This window comes from Watersipora subatra, chromosome 10, assembly GCF_963576615.1.
Source record: "Watersipora subatra chromosome 10, tzWatSuba1.1, whole genome shotgun sequence".
Taxonomy (NCBI): Eukaryota; Metazoa; Bryozoa; class Gymnolaemata; order Cheilostomatida; family Watersiporidae; genus Watersipora; species Watersipora subatra.
This window is the reverse complement of record NC_088717.1, coordinates 3208440-3228619: the sequence shown is the minus strand read 5'-3', so window position 1 is coordinate 3228619 and position 20180 is coordinate 3208440. Positions and strand designations below refer to the sequence as shown.

The following is a 20180-nucleotide window of genomic DNA, read 5'->3' as shown; positions in this document are numbered from 1 at the left end:
TGACAAGTGAGCTACCAGCTGACAGGTTGACTAGCATGCTTACTTTTCTTTATGTGTGGCATTTTAGTTTACCTTTTCGAGGTTCCCAATGAACCTAAAATGGCCATTTTGCAAAGAACCCTGTTTCTGTAATAGGTTTACGTAATCTAGCCAAATATTTACAGCCATTGAACTGGTTTGCTATTTTTCTGGTTGCATCTATGGTTGTATCTATGGTTGCATCTATGGTTGTATCTATGGTTGCATCTATGATTGCAGTGTGATAAGCACCTTTAGAAGTCATCTATTCAAGCCATAATAAGATTAAAGTGCCAGAGTAGGGTTGGTTGAACTTTTTGTAATAAGCGATGGTAATGAATTAAAATGTAATACTTTTGTGTTTTTCTATAAGTTTCTCATTGCTTTTATGTTGGTTTTAAGAAAAAAAGATCTATAGAATAATACAGAGACCAAACATAGAACCAACTCTAATACATAGAGCAAACATATATATACTCACTTGCACAAGCTCGCCATTAACCATATGACGAGTGAGGAAGTATGGTTTTATGTTTTTATCATCAGGTTTGGTTGTCACAACCGGTGTTCCATCAACCATATCAAAATAAGACTAAAAAAGATGAAAATTGTTTTCATGCAGTTAATTTATCTCCTTGCTTTTTTCAATTTTCAGAACAATTGCTTACCGCTGCTAAAGATCGGGTGTTACTAAGCATTGTACAAATTCCTCAACAAATGTGTAGACAGTTCGAGTTCAAGTGAAGACAATTTCTGGCTTTTACACATCTTGTCCAAATATTTTTGAGCATGAATGACCAGTAATGCGTTAACAATTAAAGCTAACAGTATGAAAGGTAAAAGGCCATTTAAACAATACGAGCAGTTCATCACCTGCCAAAGCTATCACATTTCAACCAACTCTTATCACAAATGTGCTGCAGGTATTAGATACAACCGCCCTGGTAGAGTGTCATGTGTCATTGTCAGTGCGCTGATAACACACAAAAAAACAAATATGTACACCATAATTTGAACACACTGTGAGGCGAACAACTGGTGCAAATGGTAGTGAGCTGGGTGGTTACACCAAATGTCACTGGTTCAAATTTTTTGCGATGCAATATATTTTCCTAACCTTCAACTGTTTCTTTAATATTGTGAAAACTGTCTGATATCTATTGCTGATGGCACTAGCCTCACATATTCCAAGTAAATAAACTGACGGTTAATCTCTGTTACCGGCTATTTTAAAGCCACATTTACAGTAACTATAGCATTCTAAAAAGTTTGCTAATCATGACTGAAGCAACAAAATTCTTAATTGTTAGAAAATTGGTGCTGAGCTAACAATATTTGTTACGCTATAGTAAGTAACTAGCTCTGCCTTTGAAATCAGCAAACAGATGCGATGACTTGCAACTCTCAAGCGTCCAACCGCAGCGATTGGTAAACTAGAAAAAGGAGCTGTGTAAATACAATTCTGTTAGGAGAATAGTAACTGTAGCCGGTGTGGATCAAAACATCAATTTCTGAGTAGCTCTGAGGTTTGAGAGAAAAAAGTGAGCAGAAGAAAGAACAACTTGATACAAAAGTGCAAAGAGATAGAAGATTTGTTAAGAGAAGATTTATCTAGCCAAACCGGATTTTATGTATAAAGAAAGTGAATCAGACATTTTTACTACTAGAAATTCCCCCGTCATACAGCCCACGACTAAAGTGATAATGGAAAAAAGTAAGGGTAGTGCTGGTTGTTGAAAAAGTAGTTATCAGCAGGAATTGACAGAGTATAGTGTAAATGAGAGTTGTTCTAGATGATATAAAATACATTTGAGGGAGCACGACTCCAAAAAGGTGCAACTAACAATTTAATTTGGAGGTAAAGTTGGGTTGAAACCAGGTATATGAATAATTGGTTAATTGTTGATATTACAGTTGTATTTGGTAGTGTAATATAAATAAATATATAAAGGTGAAAAGTTCTATTTTAGAATTGTAAGTATAGAAAAATGTTAGGAATGTTGCGAATGGAAAGTATATAGAGAATGTAAAGTTGTATATAAAATAATAGAAATGGAATAATGGTATATGATATAGAATAATGTTGTAAATAGATTTATATGTAGGCCCTATATAAGTATATGTAAAGTATTTTGTATACGAACTAATAACAAAGGAAATATATAATAATAGAAATATAGAAAAGGAGACATATAAAGTGTTAAGAAAAAGTTCATACAAAAAATAATACAAATAGTTTTGTTAGATAAGTGCAGTTTTCTGTTAAAGGTCGCGCAGTCTAGTCTCTTCTCTTTTACGTTGTAGGATTGGGTCATTGATAGCTAATCGAGTGATGCGCTCCCTAGCGAAGTTCTTAACAAGTAAGTCATTAATGTTTCGAACTCGAAAAAGGGAAGAGTATAATTATATTGGAAAAAGTTCGTTTCCTGTTACAACGGTAAAATATTGAGAGTTGGTTTGTGTGAGCCGATGAATATTAACTTTAAGATCTTGAAATTGGATTTTACTGAAAATGCGCAAATTTTTCAGTTTCTCTAATAATAGAAAAAAGTATAGTTCAGTAACATCTAATCTCAAGATCTTAAAGTTACTATTCTCATACATAGACTGGTGAAATGTGCACGGCTTTATGGTTCTACTATCTGTCGCACGGCTTTATGGGCGTTTTGCTGGCCGGTCTTAATTTTGATTAAAAAGGTTTGTCAGATTTAAATAGCGATTTTAATCTTTCTAGTTATTTAATCTTTTAATTTAATCTATTTAAGCTTTCAAACTACATGTATGTAGGCCAAATTAATCTTTCTAATTATGTGTAATCCGATCAGAAGGGTAAGTTTTAGGATATTGTCGACACTTTTCAAAGACTTGGTAACATATTTAAAGAGGTTTATATGTGTTTTGTATCATTATTATACTTAAATGACTCTACAGAAAAATGGTTAAATTTTTTGATGGGATTTCGGTACAAGAGTTTTGGATACTTTCGGGAGTTGTGTGCACATATGCATTTATCGTAAAGCTCCCAAACATTTGCTTCACTCGTGTTTGGTCATGGGATTATCATAAAGCTTCCAAACACTCGCTTCGCTCGTGTTTGGTCGTGGGATAACGAGAGCTGCGTTCGTCTGTTCGCTAGGAGCAATGCTAAGAGCGTCAGGAACGTTAAGAAAAAACTATTGCACCATACAGAAATCAAACCCAGATGATCATATTTGAAGACAAGTGTGCTACCACTGTGCCGCTTGACCACCTTGCTGCATATCCAAATAACTGTGCGCATGCTTATTACGCATGGTGATCTCTCATGGCGCACGAGACTGCCAACGTGTCAGTTTATAATAATGGTTGAGGTCAATAAGTCATACTCAGTTAGCGAATAACTACATTTTCTTGTCAGAAAATTGTGGGATGAAGTAGTGTAGCAGTTTTACTTATGTATTTGTGTATCGGTGTTGTAGCAGTGTTGTAGCAGTGTTGTAGTGGTAGTGTAGTGGTAGTGTAGTGGTGTTGTAGTGATGTTGTGGTGCAGTGGTGTGAAGGTCCAGTGGTTTTAGTGATGTAATACTATGATAGTGGTGTAGCGGTATAGCAGTGCGATGTTGTAATGCTATTTGGTATTAATAGTGAAGTACAGTGGAGTAGTGTTGTAGAGCTGTAGTGTTGTACAGCTTCAGAGATTTAGACTTGTAATTCTCTTTAACTGCAGTACTATAGAACAGTAACATTTCCCAGAATTCAATACTACATTTACTGTACGAGTGTTATAAAAGTGTTTTGAAATGTTTGTAAAACAGGTGCAAGAGTGTAAAGATTTAGTCAGATAATGATGGCTTGGATGAAATGGGTGAAAACTAAAAAACCAGGGATTTATACAAGAATGAGTCCTGAAAACCAACGAATTCACATTAGACAGAGTCATAGAAGAGCAAGATCGACGCGTTAACACACTGATCAAATCTATGTTGATAAGAAAGGTCTTTTAGCATGTGGTAGAAGGATACATTACCTTGGCTGACCCTCCTCCGATAATCGAGTCAGGTGAGCTACTACCATCTAAACGTGTCACACTCGTCTTGGAATTAAACGGCTGTGTCATGGCAGCTACAAGCTTGCCATCGTCGATGTGCAGATTTAGAAAGGGGTCGTTAACGTCAGATCGCTCCCCAACAACCGGTCGAAGCCCTGTATGTGTATCAACAATAGTAGTAATAATAATAATAATAGTGTCATCATAAAACCAAGTTTAGCTTTTTACAATCTTATAAAGATTCCCTCAACTAGTGAATTTTCTAAAATATCATAGATTTTAAACAATTTCTGTAATTTTTAACATTCATGCTTGTTGAAAAAATTTATTAAGCAACAAAAGCCGAAAGTTAAACATGAAAAGATTTAAAATATAATAACGATACACATTCCTAGCTTATTTAACCTTCATCTAGCCCGAGTTTAAATGAGTCATACTGGGTATTATAATAATACTATTATCAAAGCCAAACCTACCTCTAAACCAATACATCCCAGAGCTTTTCCTTAACTTTTATAAGTAACAATAAAAACCTTCTCTTACTCGTTGCTACTTTATCATTTAGTTGCTTTGCAATTACAATGTAGGTTTTAAACGTACTTTTGTATAGTTTTAAGAGATGTAATTATTTTAGTCTTATGTGTAAATACCAGTAGTATTTATTGAAGTAATATTATAGTTACAGTGTATTTGTATAAAAGTATTCACTTTAACTTTGGAGTGTTTAACATAAAACAATGTTGAACTCAAAAAAATTGGCTTATTCAGAAACTTGATTGTAATGCCTAATAAAGAAGATTGAGATGTCCTTGAAAAGCATGAGCCGCTAGACCAACTTTAACAAACTTGATTTTTCGCTTTTAAAGTTTTTGGCTCAGTGTCAGTAGGATTTGAAAAATTTACTTTGTTTGTTCAACTGAACTTAAAATGGCTTTAGTAGTAAACACCATCGACTTAAAAAAACATTGATTGCATCGTTAATCATTGCTACTTGAAAATTATTCCGTCTTCAAAAATATTGACATATTTTAGAAGTTTTATTGAGGAGTAATGGAAAATGGTCACGGTGAACACTGTTAGTCCATTCACTTCAAATTAAAACAACTCCGTGGTAATCAGTACCCGAAAGCTGAAGAAGCAATGGAGAGAACATATTGAGCAAATGCCCTTCCCAAAATGATACGAGCTATCAATACTGAATTCGAGGTAAGGCGGATGGCTTGTATCCCATTACTCTTGTGACAGCGTTTGAATTATACAAAAGAGATACAAAAGTTTTACAACAATTAATCACTTGGTCTGCTAGGAACAAGGAGAAAGACAGCAACAATCCCTAGTGGTATTGAAGTATAACAAGGATTAAATTCAATTGAATTCAAATCCAATGAGTTTCTAATGAAATCGATTGATGTATGTATAGCTTTTAATGACATAGCTAATCATTGTAAATTATGTTGTCCGTTACATGCCAAAGAAAAAAGAAAGAAAAGATAGAATTCAGGAATGATCAAGTAGGTTGAACAAAATTAACAGAGACCAAGTTTATTTGGTCGCTACTAAGCTATTACTAAGCTAATAGTAGAGATGAAAATGTAGATTATATTCTAAATATAGCGAAAATACAAAACATGTTTGAACTATGCACAAAACTAGTTTTTTAGTTTTTAATTCTAACCGCTCTATGATGAACAATCGCTCTATGATGAACGAAGACCCTTTATGTCCTGCAAGATATTTAATTAGATAAAACCCTATTTTCATATTCCAGCAAGCCAATACCTTTAAACCTAAAGAACCTCAATATTGCTTATAGAGTGTACCCTTAGACTGTGTTCTACTAATCAAGAGGACGCCTACTTTAACGCTTCACAATTGTCACATCTACGTAATGATTTCATGCGTGCGAAACATTAAGAGGCCTCTGTCAGTTGTAAGAATATTTTCTTGTAAGAAACCAAAGCAGCTGCTATAGAGAATTGTTGAACACAACTTGCCCATTTCTTTGAAAACTTCTATGATCTGTTCTGAGCGGGAGTTGTCACACTTCCATATGCCAAGCATTGGAGCAAGGGCTTCCTTTGCTTCCTCATACATGATGATCCGCTGATTAATTCTATAAAATAAAATAACAAGTTAAACTCCTTAGTCAGTCCAATTTAAATGTAAAATGATTTGACAAAATGTGTCAAGACTAAACACTCAGTAGGCCTATCTTGCCAGTGTTGTTCTACTTTCAGAATCTTTAAATATGAGTTATTACAGAAGTTTAAACTTGTTTCATTTTTGATTACATCTTTAATAGTAAAGTCTTATGCACAGCGCATACATAGTAAAGTCTTATGCACAGCGCATACATGCGCCATTCTTACCTAAGATGTCACTCACTTCACTAAATCTCGCTCAACACTGCGATAAATGCACCAGCCCTTCTTTATATAGTCGCAGAGGTAGGTGAGAATATAGGACAAGTTTACCGTATTTATTCTAAAAACCCCAGGGGTGAAATGAAGCCGACTACACTGATCGATCTGCTAGCCACCACAACACTAATATCTTCCAACCCGTTAGACCACACGTGCAATGGCAGTATTGTAATTACATTATGTCTTGCTCAAATTCTTCAGTTTCCCTTGTTCACCTATTACGATAACTACCCATAGGAGTGTAATAGGTAACCTTCTGAAAAAAAGCATTTTTGTGAAAAAAAGTGTTTTTTTATTAATTTAATAACAAAACAAGTTTTTAGGTTTTCAGCTAGATTTAAAATGTTTATGTAGATATTTGATGTCAGGATAGTGTGTATAATATTGAATGTTGCACTTAGCAAGCCATAGATACTGTAGGAAGATATTGTAATACTTACATGTACATACTTACTTACATACTTAGATGTAGCTTGTTTTGATCAAATTACATGCTTAAGCACTGCTCAAGATTAACTTTTAAATACTTTAAAATGTAGCTGTCATATTTTAATCTTATGATTAAGAAGATTAAAATATGACTTATGGCTTAAAATCTTATGATTAAGAAGTAGTTCTCATGGTGAACACTGACTTTGTTTATTGTACAACTTTGCTGCTTTGCATTTTGAATCAAGACAACTAATTTAAATCTCAATATTTTCTCTTAAAGGTTGGAGATGATAAAAAGGGTGGACGGACAAGGCACTTGTTATAGTACAGAATTAATCTACCTATTGGTGTTTGAAATTCGCTCCCCTTACAGAGTGCTATTTATTAGAGCTTGTAGCTCCATTTACATGCTTTGTCTATTTTTACGCTCCAATTATGAAGAAGATTTTGTAAGACTCTTATGAGAATTATATATATTATCATTCATTTCATCGCTATGGCAATGGAGGACATATTTATTTAATAGTGAACCACGCCACCACTACAAACTGTTGTCTATGCTTGCTGTCAATTTCTGTGCTAGCTGTTATAAATATCTGTGAGTCAGCACGAACTCTTCAAGTATTTGGAAATTAACGTAGGAATGTAAATGCTGAAAGTCTGATTGCTCACTGTTATTTTGTGAGTGATGTCCGGCAGCTCAAGGCAACAACTAGACCGATAACCTTATTGGGTGTACTAAATCCTACCAGTTTCATATTTTCAGTTTTTTATTACCAGTTTGTTTTTACATTGAAGACATATGTGTATGTTTTACTGGTGCACGGAATGAACTGTACATTAACATCACTGTTTAAATAACAAAATCAATACAATGCCTGAACTCACATCCAATTACATACTTATTCATGAAAACATGGTCCTACAAATCAGCGTGATTTTCGCTGTTGCCTTTGAGAGACATTCATCTAATTCCTGAGGCCGACTTACCGAATCCCTAAGATTTGATGGAACCCAGGTTAAGAGCTATTGTACTAGACCATATGAGTGCTGAACTAAAATTTTAAATCATTTGTGTTCCCACCAATTTGCCTTCAGGATTGATAATATTGAAGTGATAATATGTATTTTTTGTGAATGCTACGTGTAACTTGTTACTAATCTTATGAGCCTTAGATCCTAACAGACACACGGACCTAGAGTTTTCTATCTCCAGAGCAGGTCAGTTCCAAAATTATTGGTTTGTTTTGTTAACTTTATCATTACTCAGCATTTCACTAGTTTATGTCATAGTTTATATAAACACTGTTAGATAGCATACGGGACTCATTCAATACTGATTAGTTGGAATTTTAATGACATCATCAACTTTGACCTTGCAAAAAGGCAGATCGTATGAGGTTTAGAGACCTTGAACAGCTGACTCTAAATGCATGAGAGATTGGCTGACTGACTTTTTGCCTTTACTAGTAACACAACAAAATCTATAAATCGAATGATAGCGAGTCTGATTGTAGTTTAAAGGGCAAGTAATATTTGTAGCAACTTAGCAACTATAACAAACGCGCTATCATTCAAACGCTGAACTTCGTTTCGCTATTTTGAAACGCGGAAATGCCGAAGATGATAGCTTTTATAGCTGAACTAAAGTAGACGTGAATGGAAAACTACTGTAGCTACAGAATTAGGTCAGCTTTTATCATTGTTTCAAACCATTAACATAATATGCTTGCGCCTTATAACATATTGAATAATACTTACAAATACTTGAGAATTTGTTTAAATCTTTTTCTAACTTTGCTATGAATATAAAAGAAACACAGGAATCCTCAATGACATTCACCTGCCAGATGATCAGAATGCTATTTGTACCATTTGTCATTTCAACCTTAATACACCTAGTTTGGTTTGAGAAAATAGTTTTTTTTTAAAATTAATATTCTTTGCTTTGTAACAACTAGTTGATATACGGTCTAGTCATCTCATTTCTTTATTACTAATCTGTGCGAATGAAATATGAAATATAAGCTAGCCATGGGCTGCTGCTGCAAACACTATAGGTAAATTTTGTATTAGCATTTGAAATTTACCTGCATCAAATGATAACCTTGACAAGCGCGTATGTTCTTAAAGTCATTGCCAAACTCATAGTCATTTGGTTAAGCGTTTTTGTTTGTGCTAGAGCATCTGACGATATACATGTACCTGTAATTTACCTGTCGGTAAGTATAGACTTATGAAGGCTTAATTTACAATACAACTTTGTGTTTCATTGACAATGCCAAACAACAAAATAATGCTATAAAGTATCTTTACTATAATAAGAGCTGTGTTTGGCCATCGGAAGCCACAGTAAGAGTGATGCAAAAAAGGTTGCCTCCTAAGGTGATCAAACACATACTCCACTATCAACTGCAACACTTGATCACCTTGCTGCCTAAGGGAATAGTTAGTCGCATAACTATTACACATGACCGTCTCTCATGGCGCACGGGACTGCCAGCGTTTAGTATAAATAAAAGTTAATTATGATTATAAATAGGTGTTATTAATAAATAAATTGTTAATTATAAGTAAGTAAATGAATACATGTTCTTATTAATTATTATTTATGTAAGAGCTGAGGAGGCTGTGTCTAATGAGAATTGTACTGAACAATTTGTTGGGAGAAATTACTAAATTGTTGCTAGCCTTGCGAGCATTGGATACTAGCAGACTAATATACCTACAGTTTTGTAAAGATGGAAATGGTCAATAACAAAGATTATCAGTTGTTTTTGTTGACTTTCATCTTACGCAGCATTTTGCTAGCACATGTCATACGTAGTTTATATAAACAATGTTAGATAGCATACGGGACTCATTCAACACTGATTGGTTGGAATTTTGTTGACATCATCAACTGTAACCTTGCCAAAAGGATAGATTTTGCTAGGCATAAAAATGATGGATTACAGTAGACTACTGCTGCATGAGAAATTGATTGATCATCCTGCAGTTTCTGGTAATACAATTAGTTATATAACATTAAAGACGAACTTTCACAAAATTTTAGTTGATTTTATCAAAAAGTATCGGTATTTTTCTATCATTTTCAATGCTTGAAGTGGTCTGAAAGCCAGGATGTTTTAAGAATAAAGTTGGTAAAACTTCATCACGGTTAAAATGCTCTAATTAAGCGAAAGTGGGATTATGACGTTTATAGTCGCAAGGAGACCAACAGAATAGACACGTGTAACAATTTCATTTGACCAGGCAGGAGAAGACTTGACTAATGGAGGGAGGAGCTGACATGTGGTCTATGCACAGTCGTATGAGAGTACATGTTTATGTTAAAAGGAATGGAAATGATGACAGAAATTTCAAACAATATAAACAGTACTTATTGCTAAAGTTGTGATATTCAATGTGGTGGTCTAAATTACATGTATGACCTTGACTTCAGACTTGTTACTAAAATTAATGCTGTCAGTCATGACTAATCAAATAGCTGTTTTACTGGAGAATAACTAAACATGCACATCTCGTACTCACAAATCAGTACATTTACATAGAATTCATCTTTGTTGGACGCTCTTGTGCAGCCATGACAGTCTGAGGTCCTGTTGTTGAAGTTTTTATAACATTTAGCACATTTTGCATGATGAATTAAACCATGATAAAATACATTTGACTTTTTGCCTGGCTTTTTCTAAAGAAAGTAACACGACTGTTCTTGCTTACGGAAAAACAGTTTCAACGCACCTTTTAAAGGCCTCATGTGATTAACTTGTACAAAAACATACAACAAAGAATTTGTAAAGAGAAGAGAAAGTTGCCTATTTATTGAGCCAACCTATTCTACTGTAGTCTGTCTTGACAAACTGTTGTTTTTGCGGAGTTGTCCCCCCCCCCCCCCCCCCCCCGGCGAGCGGGCGAGCAACACAACAGCTTGTTGCAAGACGTATAGACGGAAGAGAACAACTCCCTATAAGTGCAGCTGATGCATCAGGTGCAGTACGTCTTGCGACAAGCTGTTGTGTTGCTCGCCCGCTCGACGGGGGACAACTCCGCAAAAACAACAACTTGTCAAGACAGGCTAATTCTACTGATGACTCAGCCTTCTTTTGGTTTATGGTTGCTGACTCAGTGAAGAGTGTAACCATGGCTTGCTCGAGCCTGAAACAGTTGAGTTTTGCCTAACAGTGTCTGAACTGGCGACATCTTGCCTAGTGACATATCTATTGATTGTTTGTGTCTTCGGTGTGTGGAATGCTCAATTGAAGATGACCCAAAAACCACAAGTATATAATTTGTACTCGAGGCTAATGTTTACTGCTACATCTAGGAAGCTTTGTCAGGTGAATGAGAATCACAACTAATACTCTTAACAACATGTCCTACAATGTGAATGTGAGTCAAATCTATTTAAATTGAAATGATATCGAACTTCAACTCTGACATATATTGTATGTTGGATTTAATATTCCGTCACATTGAATTTGATTATATAATAACATCTGACAAGACAGTAACTAGACCAAACTCTTACCGTCTTGAGTGTATCATAAACATACTTACACTCATTATCTAAAATGCTTTTCTAACAAACTTTCTAGTTTCCCAATATTTATCCAAAGCTTTATATTTGTAATTCATTGTAAGTTTTATTCACATTTCATAATAAAGGCTAATAATAAGATAAAACCAAAATAAGTAGTTTTATGAAATAAAAAATTTCTTTTTGTTTCCACGAAAGAACATGCGAAGATAATTAATGATATTTAGTCTGAATAAGATAAAAACTTAATATATATAATTAATTAATTATATAATTATATATTTTAAGTTATAATTAATTATATAATTAATTATAATTATATAATATATTACTTTAAAATCTTAGTACATTTAGCAACACTTGAAATAGATTTTTGTTGTTAATGATACATCTATTGTAAGGTTATAAATTTCAAAAGATGCTTCAAATTTAACTTGAAGAGAATGAATTCAATTATATTTAGAATAAGTCTTATCAAAGTCAGTAGACACACACAAGTTTTATTGTTATGGCAAGCGCCGTGACCAGTGCTGGCGAGGCTGACCCTACTGACGCCGCCACAGCCAACCTTACGATAGGGCCACCACTATGAGCGCCGCCACAGATGAGCCTTCCTACCACGGCGAGAGACTCATCGCTGGTGAGCCAACTCGGTAGGCTGAAGAGAACAAAGAAGGCATTACGCGAGAAGATAGAAAAGGGGCGGATCCTATCGCTATATAAGGATCGATATATAAGGATGTCAAGATCGTTACGGCAAAGTATTGCGCACACTCTTTGCATGCTTGTTCCTTTTTTCATTGCATTGCACTTCATGTATACATATATAGTTACCGTAAAATATATATATTCTGATGATTAAACACTTGGTGTATTTATTTGCTTTGCTGTCTTGTGGAGAGTAAACGGCCGGCCCCGAGACCTTTACAGAGTGTTATTTGCCATTTCCTATAGAGCTGCATGCAACGGTTTAAGTCAGGGTTGTGCAACAGGCGGCCCGCAGGCCACAATCCAGCCCACAGGCTAAGATAATGTGGCCCCTGCATTGCAGTGTTGGTGTTTTAGAGTTATTATTTACATTCTTTGAACCGGACATATTAGGCGTCAAGGTCGAATGGACATATTATTGTTAACCGACCACGCACATAATTTGACAGTTGGGAAAGATTGATGATTGACTCTTTATTGATGAAATAAGATTGGGAAAGATTATTACTGCTAAGTGCTAACCAAAATGAAAATAATGTTTTTGGGTAAGTTGAAAATTCTGGGCTGGATTTTTTCCTCCAATAAATTTTTATTAAGATATTTTAAAAATATTTTCTTAAACTTATATCCCAAATTTAAATGAAATTTATCAATTCTACCCAGTTCTGTGTCAGCTGATTGTACTCATTAAAGTTTTTTTTGCGATGGTAATATAACAGTCAAGAAAACTTGTTTTTTGTAGCTAAACATGTTTGCTACTAAGAAAAGGAAAGTTGACATTGAAGGAAGAGTTTTCAATAAAGATTGGAGTAGCAAATATTTTGTTGTTGAGCACAACAAAGGTGTTATACGTGTAGTCTGCCAAGCTACAATCGCTGTATTGAAGGAATACAACATCAAACGACATTACACAGCAATACATTCAGCCTCGTACGATACCTTGTTAGGCTAAGCTAGATTAGACAAGCTGGGAGATGACCGCAGCAATTAAGAAGCAACAAGGGGTGTTTACTTCATATAAGAAAGACTCTGAGCTTGTAACCAAGCTCAGCTTCAGTCTGTGAGTTACTTGCAGAAAAAGGGAAGCCATATAGTGATGGAGAATTAGTAAAAAGTTGCTTTGGTATATTCACTGATTTCGCCTGTCCTGAGAAAAAGCAGTTATTGCAACAAACCAGTTTTTCTCGTTTTACTGTGGCACGCAGGATCAACTAGCTTTCGGAAAACATTGAAGAAACTTTGAAAGAACGAATAAAGATATGCACATTATATAGCTTGGCTCTAGATGAAAGCACAGATGTTAGTGACACTGCCAAATTAGTTGTTTTCATACGAGGCATAACAGATAATTTTGAAATAATTGAAGAGTTTTTAAACATGGCTAGTATGTCCTCAACAACCACTGGACAAGACATTTGCGACCAAGTAGTGAAGTTGATGGATAGGTTTGAGCTGAACCCTTCTACGCTCGCTGGCCTAACAACTGATGGGGCACCTTCGATGACGGGGAAAATTAAGGGATTCACCAAGAATTTTTCAGATGCCATAGGTTCGCCAGAGGTTGTGGTGAATCACTGTATTATACATCAGAAAAATTTATGCACAAAAATGCTTGGTTTTACTGATGTGATGAAAAGTGTGGTTAAATGTGTGAACTACATTCGTGCTCAAGGACTCAATCATCGCCAATTCGAGGCATTTTTAGAAGAACTTAATTCAGATTACCCAGATGTTGTGTATTTCTCTGCAGTGCGTTAGTTGAGCCGAGCTAGTACACTAAAAAGATTTTGGAATCTGAGAAAGGAGATTATGACTTTCATGGTTAATAAGCAGCAGGATGTTGCTTGTTTAACTGATGATGACTGATTAAATGACCTTGCCTTTCTAACTGACGTCACACAGCATCTTTCAGATTTAAATGTTAAACTACAAGGCAAATGTCAGTTGGTGAACAAGATGTTTGAACACATATGTTCCTTTGAAAAGAAACTTCAGCTGTTTCGGAATCAACCGAGTAAAAAACAACTTACTCATTTTCCTTGTTTAGCAGTCAGAAAAGCAGAACTGCCAGGAATAGATTGCTCCAAATATACTGAATAACTTGACAAGTTGCATTCCGATTTTTCAACGAGGTTTACTGGTTTTAGGAAATGTGAACCTAAGTTCAAACTATTTTCTCAGTCCTTTGACATGGTACCTGAAGACAATCCTGACCGCTATCAAATGGAGATGATAGAATTACAATCAGATGCTGATTTGAGAAGAGCATATACTAATAATGATTTAATAACTTTCTATGAGAAATATGTATTTGGAAAGTATCCAAATCTAGAGCTGCATGCTAAAAACATGTTATCACTTTTTGGCAGTCCAGATTGTTGTGAACAGTTTAAAAAAATGAAATTTACTAAAGACAGGTACCGAAGTCAACTCACCGATGAACACCTGACCAGTCAACTTCGAGTTGCTACTACATCTGTAAGAGCGGACATTGAAAAGTTGTGTCAAAACGTAAAGTACCAAGTTTCACACTAATTATCTAATCTGCACTTTAGTTTTTTTGTCGCAATTTCTTGGTCCAATATCACAGATTCATTCTAATAAAAGTTTGCATTTATTGTTTGCAACAAATGTACTTATTTATATTAAAATATTTTCTCAGTCTCAACTCGACACACAATTTTCCATTAGATTACATTATTTTGGGTTGCTGGCCCTAGGTGTTGTTTAAATATTGAAAAGTCGCCCTCAAAAGAAACATGTTGCACACCCCTGGTTTAAGTGATTTGTGGGTTTTCCCAGACCAGAGTCATTGTTTGAACAGGAAGGATATGGTATTCAGCGGGCAAGAACTGGTCGAGATATGTTAGCATTTCAATCCTGTTGCAATAGCTGGTTATTGGATAAGTTTGTTTATATCCTCACCCTATAGATGCTGCCTGGTGCATCACTTGTATAGCACAGTGCTTTCCAGTAGCTTTCTAAAGCAGTTCAGTTCACCCTCTCCATTTGTGTAGGGGTTGACAGTTTAGTCGCTGTCAGCTCAAGCCATGCGCAGGTGGTACTGAATTATACAGTATGTATTACCTGCAGCAGGTTTGTATAGCCTGACCTAAAAAGCTGGATACTGTAAAATATCCTTATCAAGCTTCCCAAAGTTTAAAAACTTCAGCACTAACAAGATAGGACAACAATTTCTGCCACACTGATAAATCAAGAGCCAATATTTGTAAAGAAAAGCTAAATGGACTTTTTTTGGAACAGACAAATCTAACAACTATCAACATTCACTATAAGGTAATAAGCAACAGTATTGTTTTGAAGTATATTAAAGTCACCACAGTATATGTATAAAGTATATGAAGTGAAGGTTGCAATTTTTAATTTTAGACGAGACCAAAAGTAAACAAACTTTTTTATATACATAATTAATAAATCTATTGCTGTTTTTAGATTTAGTTTCAGTTTTTAATGCTAATGCAATGGAACAGCTAAACAAATAATACAGCTCTAAAAGGGAACCACTTTTTGCATGTTTTAGGAAGGAAACATCATAGCATCATGTGTTAAAACGACTCACAACTTTAGTGTATCAAGACCATAAAGTTATCTCCCCCTAGAGTGATAACTGTACATTCAACAACACGAGCGTTTCCGGTGACAACAAGGAGCGCTTAGGCCATGCCCCTTTTTTGTGCTAGTCAATCGTAGTGATCGACAGAACGATAACGTCAGTCATGAGAATGATCATGAATTTCCAGTTAAGATAGTAATTATTGTTCATATTAAAGAAATGATAATTATAGTTTATTACTCTAATATATGCTTATTATTTAAAGCAATTCAATACCTACATGACTTGCAAAGGCACTGAATAGATGGTGTTAAGTGAGTTAATGCAATCAGTTACTCCAATGATATACAGCCCCCAAACACGAGGGGCTGTATATCATTGGTTATTCATAGATAAGATAGATAGTCATACTGGGGTTGTATTACATTGGTGTGATGGGAAGCTAATCGACTGCCATCAACTGAAAGTATTGACATTGTATGGTGATAGAGTGATTCATTGTCACCTCAGTTCACAAACAGCCCTTGCATGTAATATTAGATTTCAATACATATGAATCAAATGCATAGACTAGCTTGAAGCAAAGATGTCCACTAGTTAGTGGACATTTTTGCTTGATGTAAGCAAGCAAAAATTTTGAAAGTTAGAGTGGCAAATGTTGTTATATGTTAGATAAAAATAAATTATACTTAATTGTACTAAATTATAATTATTTAAAAATAAAATAGACTTTTTATTACTTTATTTATTAAATACAGTAATAAAAAAGTAGTTGTGAATTACTTTTTTTATTAAATAAAGTAATAAAAATTAGCTATGATTACAATGATTTTTTATTGTAATCATAGCTAAACAGATTATATTTAGCATTACTTGCTAATTATTTTACATTTAAACACATTTGTAGTTTCATTTTTCTTAATTCATTTTAACAAAACTCTTCTTTCATGATATGAAATTTAAAAGTTGTAGTTGTTTGAAAAAGCTTGAAAACCTTTAGAGTTGTTTTCTTTTTCCTCTTAATTCATTTAAACTGCTTAAAAATATTTTCTCATGATATGAAGTTTAAAAGTTAGAATAGTAAATGTTATATAAAAATTAATTTTCTGTCCAAATACTTTTTTATTACTCGGGCAACACCGGGTAGTACAGCTCATAGTTGATGGCAGTTGATTAGCTTCCCATCACACCAATGTAATACAATCCCAGCATGACTATGTATGTTATCTATGAGTAACTGCTTGCATTACCTTCACTTTCACTCACTATCTATTCAGTGCCTTGGCAAGTCGTGTAGGTATCAGGGATTACGTGTATGTAACAATTTCCATTTTCATAATTCATTTCCATTTCCATAACATTTCCATAATTCATTTCCATATTACTTCCATTTCCATAAAATTTCATAAATCATTTCCATATTATTTCTATTTCTATAACATTTCCCTACTTCATTTTCATATTATTTCCATAACATTTCCATAATTCATTTCCATAAAATTTCCATAATTCATTTCCATATTAATTCCATTTCCATAATTCATTTCCATATTATTTCCATTCCCACAACATTTCCCTACTTCATTTCCATAGTATTTCCGTAACATTTTCATAATTCATTTTCATATTATTTCCATTTCCATAATTCATTTCCATATTATTTCCATTTTCATACCATTTCCATACTTGTAAAATAAAATTTCCTTATCCATTTTCCTAAAATTATGGAAATATTTATGTTTATGGAAATGAAAAAGTAAACATTTCCATAATATGTTTAGCAATCCCTGGTAGGTATTGAATTGCTTTAAATAATAAGCATATATTAGAGTAATAAACTATAATCAACATTTCTTTAATATGAGCATTAATAACTATCTCAACTGGAATTCATGATCCTTGTTTAACCCTTCTCATGGCTGATGTTATTGATCTAGTCAATCACTACGACTGACTAGCACAAAAAAGAGGCGCGGCCTACACGCTCCTTGTTGGCACCGGAAACGCTCGTGTAGTTATCACTCTAGGGGGAGATAACTCTATGATCAAGACTTCTGGTGGCTGGCTAATTCAAGACTGTTTTATTTTTACATTACAAGCAATATATATGTGTATACAAGTTATCGATGATTCACAATAGTGATGATTTCAGGTGCAAAGACAACAGCACAAAGAAACAAACATATTGCCACATTATTGCAATTGTTGACAGTATAATTCAGGTCACATATTTATGACCCTGATACACTACAACAACTACTTTGGATATTTTACTGAAACTAAAATTTAATTCGACGTGCTTCATTTGGTAATGGATCACATCAAAATAATTATAAAGTTTTATTTCTGCTCATCCAATCTTGTAAGATCCTTTGTAATTCCTAACCTCTATACAACCTTGAAATATAAACCACTGTGTAAGAGCCGGAGCTCTCAGACTGACTGGCTAACCACTATTGTGTCGAGAAAAAAGTGCACTGATCACTGTAGATTACTGCTGATTTTATTTCTTTATTATATGCTGACAATACAACTGGTAGTAATCTAGCTTGACCGTGAAACCTGTCAAAAGGTTACACAAATGTACTGATATGTGAACAGATAATACTCAGTAATAAAGCATGATAAACAAACATAACATATGATGCGCAATACATGTAGGAAATATTAATTGAGAGTGAGTGCATTGACACATTGCATAACATTACTGAACACATGATAATAAAATTACAGAAACTGGAATTAATATAAAACCACAATACAGTAGCATATTACATACGACAGAATTAAAAACAAGAAAACATTACAATTATATTGAAATTTACCTTGTGATTTCAGAAACAACAGTGATTAGGTTTTGGAGTTGACACTTCCTGACTGATGACAAATGCTGTGCTGACTGATAGCTTGACTATATAATGGATAGCACAAGCCTTTTTAAATTCTGCTAAGAAAAGCTTTGATATGTAGTGAGATGCCTGACTGCAAGAAAACATGTTGGTGCTGCTGTATTGGCATCCAAAGGCAAACTGAGTCATTTTAAAGTGGTGGTTGGGTATAGGATAGAATATAACTGCTATTTTCATATTTTTAATGACAAAAACTGACAAGTAAACAGGTGTTGCTAACCGGATCCTCAATCACAAAGGTAGGCAGACTGCCTCCACTGGTGCAGCCAGCCACAGCCCGACCACAACACATAGCTGACCTGACACTGCGTCACATAGCAAATAAAAACTCAACACACTGCTTTGGTTAGCTTTGGTAGCCTGCCTAGCAGGGTTATGACATCACCATACTGGCAAAGACTAAACAAATTGCTAATTTAGAAGAATCTGCGCTGTCATTTAGCTACATAAAAAGACAAACATCTTGGTTTAATTAATGTGCGAAGATAGCCTTGAAGAGCCTCTGACTTGACAGTTTTAAAAAATGTTGTAAAAAATTTGTAAACTTTGCAATGTGTACATCTTTGAACAGCAGTAAGAAATGCGCTGTTTTCTACTCCTTGGCCACCATTTGCAAATGGGCAAAAATCTGCAATTTGGACATGCTTCATCTAAGATCAGTAAAAGAAATATATAATTAATCAGTAAAATGCATTGATTTTTGCAACCACAGCCCTCCTTGACTCATCATTTCTATTGAAGGGGGTTAACTTTGTATTAAAGGGGGTTAACTTTGTATTAAAGAGGGTTAACTTTGTATTGAAGGGGGTTAACTTTGTATTAAAGGGAGTTAACTTTGTATTAAAGGGGGTTAACTTTGTATTAAAGTTAGGTGGAAAAAAGTATCTCTGCTTAAAAAGGTTCAATATCATTTCTCTTACTCTTTACTATAATTGTTCACGTTGGCTGCTGCACCATGTCTTCTGATGGCGCTTGTATAGTTGGACCATCTAGCTTGTTATGGATGATTTCTTAATAAAATATAGCTTTTGTGCACTTGTCAGACAACATACACGCACGCATGCATACACAGACACACAGACACAGACACAGACACAGACACACAGACACACACGCACGCGCACACACACACCACACACCACACACACACACACAATGCATGTACACATGCATGTGTGTGCATATACACATGCATGCGCGTGCATGTGTAAAAGCATTGTGCACACAAGAAAAGGCTTTACAAACAAAGCATGAGCACTCATATGCCCATGACTGTTCTTGTAAAGCCTGCATGCAGCTTTTAACTTTTTTGCCACTTTGGGTAGATTAAACCTTTCCAAATTGACAGTAATTTTTTTCAGCGTTTGCAAGCTACCAGTATGAGCCTTTTTGCTGACGCATAAGCCCATGTGATGGATTCATATTTAACGTTTACTGTATTGAGTAGTAGGCTATGGCCATTTTAGTTTGACGGTTAGCTGTGCAGTTTGTGTCTCTTCCCGCCAAACAACCGGTCCTACTAATTGAAAAATAGTGATTCACAAAGTGG

The 20180-nt window shown here is 34.7% G+C and overlaps 1 protein-coding gene across 4 annotated transcripts in view; it reads right to left on the bottom strand.

Annotated features, from left to right (window-relative positions):
• The window catches only part of LOC137405770 (uncharacterized), a 36479-nt gene extending 17762 nt beyond the window's left edge, over nucleotides 1-18717 (bottom strand). For 3 of the 4 annotated variants that reach the window (XR_010979806.1, XR_010979807.1, XM_068092161.1), the window contains exons 1-5: nucleotides 18548-18717; nucleotides 15074-15260; nucleotides 6040-6158; nucleotides 4025-4200; nucleotides 500-610 (exon numbers count right to left, since the gene is read on the bottom strand). Coding sequence is in view for 2 of the 4 variants with exons in the window: in XM_068092161.1 (XP_067948262.1) it covers nucleotides 500-610; nucleotides 4025-4200; nucleotides 6040-6158; nucleotides 15074-15096 (429 nt within the window). In the remaining 2 variants the exon portion in view is untranslated. Of the gene's footprint in view, nucleotides 1-499; nucleotides 611-4024; nucleotides 4201-6039; nucleotides 6159-6414; nucleotides 6446-15073; nucleotides 15261-18547 lie in introns of those variants that run through there. The other variant, XM_068092162.1, reaches the window with a different exon arrangement.
• Between the last annotated feature and the right edge of the window lie 1463 nt (nucleotides 18718-20180).